This window comes from Hemitrygon akajei, chromosome 3 (genome assembly GCF_048418815.1).
Source record: "Hemitrygon akajei chromosome 3, sHemAka1.3, whole genome shotgun sequence".
In the NCBI taxonomy this organism is placed as follows: Eukaryota; Metazoa; Chordata; class Chondrichthyes; order Myliobatiformes; family Dasyatidae; genus Hemitrygon; species Hemitrygon akajei.
Genome location: NC_133126.1, coordinates 100,224,273 through 100,236,830, shown reverse-complemented (window position 1 = coordinate 100,236,830; position 12,558 = coordinate 100,224,273). Strand labels below are relative to the sequence as shown.

At 39.7% G+C, this 12,558-nt stretch overlaps 1 protein-coding gene across 5 annotated transcripts in view; it reads right to left on the bottom strand.

Moving 5' to 3' along the window:
* ubr1 (ubiquitin protein ligase E3 component n-recognin 1) overlaps nucleotides 1-12,558 on the bottom strand; it is a 299,112-nt gene that overhangs the window by 166,581 nt on the left and 119,973 nt on the right. For all 5 annotated transcript variants that reach the window (XM_073040481.1, XM_073040482.1, XM_073040484.1 and 2 more), the window contains 5 exons: nucleotides 10,628-10,820; nucleotides 4,960-5,021; nucleotides 3,887-3,997; nucleotides 2,808-2,873; nucleotides 442-543 (listed from right to left, as the gene is read on the bottom strand). In XM_073040481.1, the coding sequence (XP_072896582.1) occupies nucleotides 442-543; nucleotides 2,808-2,873; nucleotides 3,887-3,997; nucleotides 4,960-5,021; nucleotides 10,628-10,820 (534 nt within the window). The remainder of the gene's footprint in view (nucleotides 1-441; nucleotides 544-2,807; nucleotides 2,874-3,886; nucleotides 3,998-4,959; nucleotides 5,022-10,627; nucleotides 10,821-12,558) is intronic.

The window sequence follows — 12,558 nt, the reverse complement described above, 5'->3', positions numbered from 1 at the left end:
GGAACGACAGGGCTGTCTTACAAGGCTGAACTGGCTAAGCTTTTGTTTATTGGAGTTCACTTGATTGAAATATACATGACCATGATAGGTCTTGACACAGTGATGTGCAAGAGATGCTTTATTTGTGGGAGAATCTACAACTAGGGGTCACTATTTCCAATCAAAGATTGACTACTTAAAACAGATCTGGTGAAATAATTCTCTCAAAGGGCCATGAAACTTCAGAACTTTCTTTGTCAGAGTAGTGGAAGTAGGGCTTTCACTTTTAAGGCAGAGTTTGATACATTTCTGTTAAGTAGGAATGTGGAGATAAGCTCACATTTAGATTAGTCATGATCTTATTAAACAGTGGAGCAGGGTTGAGAGTCCAAGTTGCCTATTCCTGCTAATTTATTTGGCATATTCAAAGCTATATTCAATCTGTAGATACTTAGACCTTACCTTATTTCGAGCAAATGCAGGCTTAGAAAAAACTTCAAATAACTCATATCTATTGAGTACAAATATTAGGAACCGATTTGGATCCATAATAGAGGCTGCGATCTGTAATATAAAAATAGTTTTCATTGATACCACAGTTAATAAGCAGAGTGAAAGTGGCTTGTGGCAGTCAACACCCATTATTTATATTGTCTGTATTCATCCAGCTATACAATTTCTGAAGAAACTGGATAAACAATTCCTGGTTTAATTTAGACAGTAACAGAAATTGCAAAAATTCGAAAGAACACCTTCAGGCTATATCTGAATCTATTTCACAGCAGCAAATCCATGTGATGAATAGCCTTTTGCAAAATTGCAGATCAGCTCAGCAATACCTATCAATGAAGAAAACATGCTTTTAAATTAATCCAACTCAATCCCAATTTGTAACCTACTGTACATGCAGTTTTTTAATGTAGATTTTGAACACAACTTAGAGGAAAGATGCATAATCAACCATAGTATTCCAATCTATACCAGGTAGGTCCAAGTTCCACTTTGTCACTACTCTATAGTTAGTAGACCTCTTGGTAATTTTTCTGATCTATATACCCTTCCTGGCAGCTGGTGGTGAAAATTTGGTGACCTAGCAGTGAAACAGCACTTTAATTGTTTCTGAACCCTAACCATTACCTTTCTATGCAAACATAGGGATACTACATCTAGACTTACACTTTAGCCTTGTCAACTATAAAAGGACACAAACAATTATTTCTGGCAAAGCAGCAATTTACATAGGCACTTCTTTCAATTTAGTGCAGTATCTCTGATGCAAGTAACTGGAGAAACCGAATGCAGACCATCTCTATTCAGTCTGCAAGAGTGATGCAGTGCTTCTAGTTACCTGTCAAGTTAATTCTTCATCCCACCCTGACTAGCATCTCTAGCTTTCTACACTGTTCCAACAAAGCCCAATGGAAACTCATGATTAGTATCTGATCTTCTGTCCAACCTCAAGGACTACATATTCAATTATAAACAAACAGTCTTTGCTGTTTGTTTTACAAGTTGCCAGCTAATGTAAAGTCAAGCAACACACTTGACTTGAGGGGTGAAATAAGAGTTGGGAAGTTGATTGGTGAAAGAGATACAAAGCTGGAGAAGGGGGAATCTGACAGAGAGGACAGAAGATCTTAGAAGAAAGAAAAGGAGGAGGAGCATCAGAAGGAGGTGATGGGCAGGTAAGGAGATAATGTGAGAGAGAGAAATTGGAATAGAGAATGGTGAAGGAGATGTAGGGGTGTTACCAGAAGTTCAAGAAATCAATGTTCATGCCATCAGGTTGGAGGCTACCCAGATGGAATATAAGGTATTGTTCCTTTAGTCTGAGTGTGGCCTCATTGCAACGGTAGAGGAAGCCATGGATTGATGTATCAGAATGGGAATGGGAAGTAGAATTAAAAACGGGTTGCCATTTGGAAATCCTGCTTTTCCTAGTGGATGGATCATAGGCGCATGGTGAAGTGGTCTCCCAATCCATATTGGGTATCACTACTATACAGGAAACCACATCGGGAGCACCAGATACAGTAGATGATTTCTGTGTGATTTCCAGCATCTGGAAATTTTCTTGTATTTGTAATGTATGGTCAATATGTGATACTGACAAGGAAGATCACTCAACACAGATACAAACTGTCCTGCTGAATACTTCCAGCAATCTTTTCTATTCTAGGATTCGAGGGAAAGTGGTGTTTTGTATCTCAGAATTCCAGCATGCTTATTTCTTTCCACTCTTTTCCTCTGCTCTCATTCACCTCCAGTCAGATCAGTTATCATTAACATTCATCTGACATCAACAGCATTTGTTACGTCAGATTTTCTTGCTCTTCACTCTATTAAATACATGTTGCCTCCATTCTCCATTCATATCTTTCCTTTGCAAATTAAAACACATTTCTCACTTCCCCTGTCTGGTAAAAGATCACCAGCTCAAACTTCACTTCTCTCCCCACAACTGTTCCTGATCTACTGAGTACTTCCAGCATGATCTGTTTTTTAAAAAAAAATCATATTTCAGCATCTACAGTTTTATTGCTTTTTCTCATAGATTGTGCCCTTAACCCCTCAAGTACCTTGGCTCCCTCCAGCTCCTGAATCAATCCTGTCACATCTACTGTCTTCTTTAATTCCTGATTTTCTTTAACACCTTGTACCCAAGTATATTTATACTCAATCTTGCACTTCAGCTGGGGTCTATTACCACAACATATGGTTCTTTTGACTAACTATATATGCAATTCATCCACCATAATTCATCACCATACTGGTAAATTCCTGTATTGAATAAATAGGAATGCATAGTTTGCAAGTGACCACTGTACCTGTAACATAATTATGTCTTTGTCAAACATCTCTTCCCTCCACTTTACATTATGGTAGTGATACACCTTGAAGGGAAAGGAACATCAGCAATTACAGATTCTTCCATTAACGCAATTTAATATAATCATAACTTAACCAACTGATGAAAATCACTATAGCTCTTTTGAGAGATATAATATTTACTACATTAATTTTGCACTGTAGTATAGGTTTAGCAAACCCTTATTTTACTTTAAAGTTTTGTTATATTCATTTACAGTTTACATAAATTAATCTCATGGAACTCCATACTTCCTACTGGTGACATCTCCCAAATGAAAATTTGAATTAATTCCTAAGCTCTGACAGACTCAAAGATATAAAAGTTGAATCCTTTTTGTTACCAGTTATTTCACGGATTGAAGTATATTTAAGTATAAAATAGCATAACTAATTAGACAAGATTTGCTGCAATTATTTGCTGAAATTTACCTTGCCAAATTAAACTTGAAAAGAATCTCATTTGCATTTTGTAATTTGATACCACAGACGGCTTCAATCTCTTCATTCTCAGATTTCTATGATTTCACACTTTCAAAATGACCTCTGCCTCACTTATTCCTGGTAGTCAAGTCATTTGATTCCATCTGAAAATTCCTCACAAATACTCTCAAGATTTGAAACAGAGTGTAGTGGAATAATTAATAATATGTAATGAAGATACATCCACACATGGCCAAGCATGGATTGGTCTTTTGAGCCGTGCTTGGCCCAGCATCCCCAATTTAATCCTAGCCTAATCACAGCACAATTTACAATGACCAATTAACTTATCAACTGGTACATCTTTGGACTGTGGGAGGAAACTAGAGCATCTGGAGGAAACCCATGCAGTCACCGGGAGAATGTACAAATTCCTTACTGATAGCAGTGGGAATTGAACACTAGTCGCTGGTACTGTATAGCATGCTAACCACTACACTACCATGCCATCCCTTACAATGTCCTTACTTGATTTCTTTTCTTGTAAGTAGAATCTACCATCTGACATGCTCAGTAATTGTTGTCACACAAGTAACAAGCCAACACATGACAATACCTGATATACTAAGGAAAATCCATTTCTTCTCCACATTTCAGCCGTGACTTGAGACATCAGCACTAAGCAACGCAATGGGTAATCCATCAGTTTTTCTACATGAAATTCCGACTGCAAGAATTGGTACATTATATCATCATCATCACCAAGAACATGCTTCAAGATATAACTTCCACTAAGTGAATTAAGGTGTCAGATTTTGGGCAATGGGTTTAATTATCTCTTGTACTTTTTATTTTCTTTACTGAAGATTCCATCTAATTGGCCTCTGCCACTTTGATCTCGGCCACACTTTCATCAGCCTGGTCCAACTGCACTTGACTTTATTAGAGTTTCCTGCTTAGGGAAGGATAGGTGGAGAGGTGAAGGGACAAAAAGAGAGGCAGAAAGGTAGAGAGACAGAGGGTGTATGTACTCTCTGGGTGGGGGTGGGGGAGAATGAGTGGGTATCTGTTCAACTTTGTACATGCAAGGGTTTGTCAACCAAGAAGGGAGGGAGTTCTTAAGTCCGGGTCAGGCCCAGTGTCAAGGACATTTGGAGGAGTATTAGGGGTAGGGATAGAATGGGTTTGAGGGGCAGAGTTGAGAACACGAGGGCTAGGGGTTGGGAGTAAGGGAGGGGGGAGGGACTCCAAGCCAGGATTAGGAATATTAGGATAAGGGGTTGAAGGGGAGGGCAACCTTCATGGTGAGGAACATTAGGATTAGGGTTATACATTCTACCAACTATCCCACTAGTGCTAACATGAACAATATCAATGCTGTACAAGTTTACGTTCATACAATTTATTCTGACATTTTAATAAATCAAAGTTCATAACTCAAACATTGCTTAGAGATAGTAAATATATTGGGGTAGGTGTTACCATGTTACATAGTATCCTTCCTCATTATCAGCTAGGGAAGGTATTTTTGTTTGAGGAGGTGCATTTAAATGACAAACCCTGCCAGTGCTCTAAAGGTTACAAAACATTTTTGAATTTCTCAAGTGTCTAGCATAAATACCAGAATAAAATGACTGAAATTCCAAAAAAAGAGAGAATTATAGATAATGGCTATTGCTCTTTACTTACTGGTGGTACAAGCTCCTCGAGCTTGTTAATTGCCCCACTCTTGCTTAGGTGTACATGCAAACCTAAAACACAAAGCAATGTTTAAGAAACTGCAGACGAATAGTTGTGAACAAAGAAGCTTTGCACCCTGTTAGATCAATGCAGATATTAATTTGCCCAAATATTAAACAATACTCAACATGTTCCTGATGTAAGGTGCTTCAGTAATTAGACTTTGAACTAAGTTCTTGTGGGCATACTCAAATCTATAGAACAATAATAACCATAACAGAATCAATTAAAAGCACACTAACAGGGCATTCAACCTGTGTGCAAAAGACAACAATCAAAAAGAAAGAATTAATAATAATAATAAATAAGTAATAGCTATCAAGACATGAGATGAAGAGCCCTTTAGAGTGAGTCCATTGATTGTGGGAATGTTTTAATGATAGGCAAGTGAAGCTGACTGAAGTTATCCTCCATGGTCAAGAGCCTGATGGTTGAGGGGTTTAAAAACTGTTTCTCAACTTAGGCTCCTGAGACAGAAGTTTGAATCTTACAATAGCTGGTGGGGAATTTAAAATTCACAGAACTATTTGCAGCTGGTATCAAAATCTAGCATCAGTAAAGTTATACAAAACAATTCGGCTTCATCAATGCTTATTTTGTCTGGTTTGTATGCAACTCCAGACCCACCACTGTGGCTACTCTTAAATGTCCTACCAAGATACAAATTCCATTTTGGTTGCCACCATTTATTTCACATCCCTAACGATCTGACTGAAACATACAAAACTGTCAACTGGGTGGATGCAGGGAAAAGTGTTCTCTGGCTGGGTAATCCGAAGCTAAGAGGCCATGCCTCAGACTAGGGGAAAACCATTTAGGACTGAGATGAAGAATAACAACTTCTTACAGTGGGTGGGATTTTCGATTTTCTATTGCGGTAACTGCGAAGGCCGAGTCATTCATGGATTGGTTTAAAACTAAAACTGAAATTAACGGGTTTCTACATATCAAGGAAATTAATAGGTAGCAAGGAAAATAGTGTTCTGAGAGACATTGAGATCAATGGCCCATCTCGATACAAGAGGCCCGTTCAATAGACTTATAACAGCAGAAGAGAAGCTGTCCTTGAGCATAGTGGTACATGATTTCAGGCTTTTATTATCTTCTGCCCAATAGTGGGTGGGTGGGGGGAGGTGGGGAGAGCAGAGCAGAGAGAATCTCCAGGATGGGCTGGGTCTTTGATTACATTAGCTGCTTTATAAAGGCAGCAAGAAGTGTACACAAAAGTCAGTGGAAAAGAGGCTGGTCTGCATGATGTACTGAGCTGCATCCACAGCTCCCTGCAATTTCTTGCAGTCTCCGGCAGAGCCTAAACAAGCCATGATCCAGCCTGCATATTATAAAAATTGGTGAGGGTCAACAGGGGCATGCTGAATTGTTTTAGCCTCCTGAGGAAGCCAAGACTTTCTTGGTCGCCGTGTCTACATGACTGGACCCAGGACAGACTATTGGTGATGTTTACTCCTAAGAACTTGACGTTCTCAACCTCTGCACCATTGATCTAAACAGTGTCACCCCTGTTCCTAAAGTCAACAACCAGCTTTTTGCTTTGTTGACATTGAGGGAAAGGTTGTTTGCATGACACTGAGCTCTATCTCCTTCTTGAGCTCAGACACTTATTTGAGATTTGGCCCATTACAGTGGTGTCACCTACAAACTCGTGGACAGAGCACAACAGTGATGATTGTATGGGGAGTAAAGAATGGCACTGAAGATACAGCCTTGTGGGGCACCAATGTTGAGGATAATCATGGCAAAGGTATTGCTGTCTAACCTTACTGATTGAACACTGTTGGGCAGGAAGTCAAGGATCCAGTTGCAAAAGGAGGTGCCAAATCATAGGTCAAGGAGTTTGGAGATGAATTTGCTTTGAGTTATTGTACTAAAGGCAGAACAGTAGATAAGAGTTTGACTTTGGTGACTTTATTATCCAGATCCTCTACGAGTTTAGGGCCAGTACCTCATAAGGTGGTGTCCACTATGTACCTGTTTCAGTGGTAGGCAAATTGCAGTTGGTCAAGGTTGCTTGGGAGGCTGGAGTGTGCTTTGACCGCCTCTTGAAGCAATTCATAATGGCGAACATCAGAGTTACAGAGTGATAGTCATTAATGGCATATTACATTGGTACCAGGGTGACAGTAGTCTTCTTAAAGCAGGTGGGAACTTCAGATTGAAGCAAGTGAGGTTAAAAGTGTCTGCAAATATCATCATCAGCTGATCTGCAAAGGATCTAAAGGCATGGCTAGGACTTCAACAGGGTCAGATACTGACTGGCTGCTGGTTCACTCTCTGGAAGAATGATCTGATGACTGTCACTATTACTATGAGTACAGCTGCACTGGAGGTTGTCAGGGAGGGTGATGACACAGGAAATGATGCATTGTTGTCAGTGATGTTGCTTAATTTAGCTTCATAGCTCATTATAGCCTTGTTACAAGTTATGGCTGGTGTAGGATTTGATTTTGAACTAGTATCATCTCTTGGCATTCCTGATAGATTTACAAGGGTCATAACTCAATCTTTTGTATGCATCAGGGTCATCCATTTAGAATGCCACAGACCTGATCTTCAATAGGAAATGGATCTCCCAATTAACCAATGTTTTTTGCTTGGAAACATCCAGGCTGACCTCTTTTGAATGGTTTACTCTTGCACAAATAGGAAACACTCTTATGTTCTAATTGGAGGAGTGTAGTGTTTCACCTTCAAGAACTGCCGTAGTCCTATCGGTGATGGCAGTGCTGCTGGGTAGAAGTTCTGGATTTAGACCTAGCAGTGATGAAGAAATCTTCGCAGCTTGGCTAAAATCTTACACGTGGTGCTTTCTATTTATTTAGAGGTGCAGCGCAAAATAGCCCCATCCAGCCTTGTCCCCAGTAATTTAACCCCAGCCTAATTCATGAGACAATTTAGAAAGACCAATTAACCAACTACCTGGTATTCTTTGGACTGTGGGAGGATACCCATGCATTCCACAGGGAGGACGCAAAAACTCCTTGCAAAAGATACCAGGATTGAACTCCGAACTCGAATGTTCTGAGCAATAATAGTGTCGTGCTAATGGCTATGCTACCATGGCGCTATCGTGCTGTTCCTACTTGACTGCTGCTCTTGTTGTTTTAATTGGTAAAGGTTATTGGTTTCAGAGGTACTGTCAACGAAGCTTCAGCAAGAAATTTCAGCACATTTTGTAGACAGCGCACTATGTCTGATTTGGGGAATGAATGAATGTTGAGGGGATGTTTAGGGATGAACAATAAATGCCAGTCTGTCCAGTATTGCCCACACTCTGAGTTTTATTAATCAATACCACTCCCACCAGAACCAGCAGCTATAATCCTGTAAAAGCCAATATCGCTCCCCAAACAGCACCAGTTAGTTGGGTAAAACACAGGGAAAAGTTAAATCTTGAATCTAGTGTGTATTTTCTCATATCTTAAAGGGCTTATGATACTGCATGTCCAGCATCATCCTTGGTTATAACCCCATTGATGAAACTTATATTATTGATTTCCTAGAATTTAATATGGAAAGCAGCCATGATATAGTGCAAATCATACAGACAACTTCAGTGAACAAAATGTACACTGGTGTAAGACTGCTTCCATAACAAGTTATTACCTTAGCTTGCATCATAAATAATTGTTAATTAGATTACTGTATTGTAATTAGTCCACGTACTCCACATCACTTGAGATTTTGTTTATGTAAATCATTTACATATCTACCTACTATTTATACCTAGAACACTCAAAACACAAATAAAAAGACACTCACAGTCACTATAGCTAAGACGTTAATAAAAAATAAATCAGTCTTTCCAAAACTGATCTGCATCTCAAAGTGCCAGAATTAATACTTGGTTAAATTTTCAAATCAAGAGTTTAGTGTTCCATCACAAGCACAGGTCATAAAGATGATATAAGCCACATACAAGATTCCTAGTGTAGTTTTGTCTCTTGTGAGTCGGCTAATCTCAGTCAAGATATAGTAGTATGTTATAGCTATTTTGGGAAAAGGCAAAGAATAGAGAAAAAAAATCTCAATGAGGATACTTCTTTAAAATTTGTTCAGAAAATTTATTAAGAGGAATGCCAAGTGGGGAAGGTATTACTAGGAATCAGCTCTAAATAACAATTTCAATAAGTCAAGGTGGTGTCGACTGTTTGTAACTTTGTTCATTATAAAGGGCCCTCTTCCCATCTCTTATCTAATGTGCACCCCCGTCCATTAGTAGAAAATAATTCTAATGCTAATAAAAAAGTACAGTCGGCCCTCCATATCCGCGGGTTCTGCATCCGCAGATTCAACCAACCGCAGATCAAAAATACTGTACAAGTATCCCCCGCTATCCAAAAGTAGAGCATTCCTATGAAACCTTTCATAAGCCGAACCCAAAAAATAACCTACCAAATCATACCAAATAACACATAAAACCTAAAATAATACTAACATATAGTAAAAGCAGGAATGATATGCTACTAGCAGAACCAATAATTAACATCGGCAGCTTTCAAGATTCTTTCTCTCTGCGTGTAAATAATATGAATGGTGGACACAGGCAAGTTCTTTATTTCGTTCACCACGATCAAAATGCTTAATTACATTCAGTTTTACACTAAGCATAACACCCTTACAAGATCTCTTAGGCTTTTCTGATACCTTAGGACACATCTTGCTAATGGATACACAAAATAAATTCAGATAAAGCACTCTTGCTACTCGTGGTGCGCGCCTCTATAACAACTCACTGCAAAGCAAACGCTGAACGCTATTTTCACTTTTCGTAACACCCTTACAAGGTCTCTTAGGCTTTTCTGATACCTTAGGACACATCTTGCTAACGGATACACAAAATAAATCGAGATAAAGCATTCTTGCTGCTCGGGGTGCGTGCTGCCTCTATAACGGCTCGCTGCAAAACAAACGCTGAACGCTATTTTCGCTTTTCGTAACACCCTTATGGGTCTTGGGACTTGAGCATCTGCGGATTTTGGTATTTGCAGGGGGGGGGGGGGGGTCCCGGAACCAATCCCCCGCGGATACAGAGGGCCGACTATAGAGCATTTGTTTTGATTTGTTTTGTCACTTGCTAGACAGTTGTATTAGCCTATCATCTAAACTATCCAATTACACTTCCCTTTATTGCATTTTTTAATAAAAAGGGTCTGGGAACAACAAATCAGAGATATGACCATAAATTGGTTGTTTAGGCTGAAAATAATTAGAAAAGCAATTAAGGACCAATTTCAATAAATAGGCATTTTTTCACCCAAGGGTTGGGACAATAACAATATTTGTATTAATTGCCTTGTTACTGCATTCAATAAGTTGCAAATAATTCAAAACATCAGTGCCATCATAGTCTTCTGTGGAATTATTAGATAATTAATATCAATTTACTTGCATGTAAAAATCAGTATAGAACAACACAGTGGACTGCCTCAGCTAATCAGGGTTCTGGTGAATGGTCTCCATTTGAAAGAGGCACAGTGGATTTTAGTCCATGTTACTGGGAACTGGATAGTCCCCTTCACCTTGTTGCCATATCACAGCAGTATCCAGAGTACTCAATCTTGCTGCACTCAAGCCTGTGAGGCAGTTTCCTTAAACCAACCTGCAAGGAGCCTGGATAAGGGAAGGTGAATACTGACAGACTCTCGTGATACCAAATAGCGTTTCAAGCTGATGGAGTGACCACACATAGTCAGAGTGTTGTACTGCTTCCTTGCATTGCGTTGACTGCACTCATTAGAACACTGGGACAAAACGCGGTGGCACTCCTTGTAAGCTTGAAGTAGAACTTGTTCCTGCATGTAGACATAAGAAATAATATAAATAGGAGCAGGCGTAACCTTCCAGCTCATTAAAGTCTCCTCTATTTCATGTAATTTTGATCTCAACTCTACTTTCCCTTTCTATCCAATTCATATACCCTTTTACCTCTGTTTTACATTTAAATTTTACACTCTATAATGTACCTGTTAGGCACAGGAGTACCTTCAGCCAGAGACTCATTCCACCGAGATGTAACACTGAGCGACATAGGAAGTCATTCCTACCAGTGGCCATCAAACTTTACAACTCCTCCCTCGGAGTGTCAGACACCCTGTGCCAATAGGCTGGTCCTGGACTTATTCCACTTGGCATGATTAACTTATTATTTAATTAGTTATGGTTTTATATTGCTATATTTCTTCACTATTCTTGGTCGGTGTGGCTGTAATGAAACCCAATTTCCCTTGGGATCAATAAAGTATGTCTGTCTGTCTGTCTGTGATATAGCAGTGTAAAATGCAAGCAGTTTCAAACTCGTTGGATTGCACATCACACACAACCGCTCATGGTTCCAGAACACATCTGACATAGTCAAGAAAGCTCAACAAAGCCTCTACTTTCTGAGGAGGCTGAAGAGACCCGAACTTTGTACATCCATACTCATGTCACTCTAGTGTTGAGCATTTGGACAAGCTGCATCACTGTTTGGTCCGGAAGCTGCACTGTAGCAGCCAGGAAGGCTCTGCAATTGGTAGTCAAAACTGCCCAACACATTATTAGCACCCACCATCAAGAAATATGCCGGACAAGGGTCAGTAACATCATGAAGGATCCCACCCACCCTGGTTGTCCAACTCCCATCAAGTTCAGTTCATTGTCATCCAACCATACACATGTACAGTCGGCCCTCCTTATCCATGAATTCCGCATGCGCAAATTCAACCAACCATGAAACGCGAAAATCCGGAAGTGCTCTTCCAGCACTTGTTGTTCGAGCATGTACAGACTTTTTTTCTTGTCATTAATCCCTAAACAATGCAGTATAACAACTATTTTACATAGCATTTACATTGTATTAGGTATTATAAGTAATCTAGAGATGACTTAAAGTATACGAGAGGATTGCCTGGGTTATCGTGGATCGGAATCAAAAAAAATCGGAAGTTCTCTTACTCAGTAAGTCAGAACAGGTATATCCGGTATTATTTAGTGTCAGTTAGTCAAATGTTTGTCTTAGTATATAGTATATATTTTACCTTTCTATGCGTATAAAACACTTAAGAACGCATGTTTCAGCGCCGGGCTCGGGAACTTCTTCCCGAGTTCGATCCAGTGACAGACCGCTATCGAGTGCACTCTCCACCGTGCCGGGTTGATGTGAGGATCAAAAACCCAAAACCCCAAAACCCAATAATTAAACCACTGCATTGCTTAGTAATAATTGTAGCTTTCACTGGGGCACAGCCTTTCTCACTTTATCCATTAAAATTGTTCCGATCGTTGACCGACTGTAGCCTAACGCTTTTTCAATGACCGATAGCGTTTCACTTCTTTCCAATGCTTTATTATTTCCACTTTATTTTCAATCGCTATCGTGATTATTTTCGTGAACAGAAATGCTGCGGATTCAGATCTCTACCGCTGGGTCCTAATGTCCACCACACTGAGACGGGTTAAATAAGGTCTGGAGTTCCGCTGGGTCCTAACATCCACCGCATTGAGACAGGTTGAATAAGGGACTTGAGCATCCGCGAAGTTTGGTATCCGCGA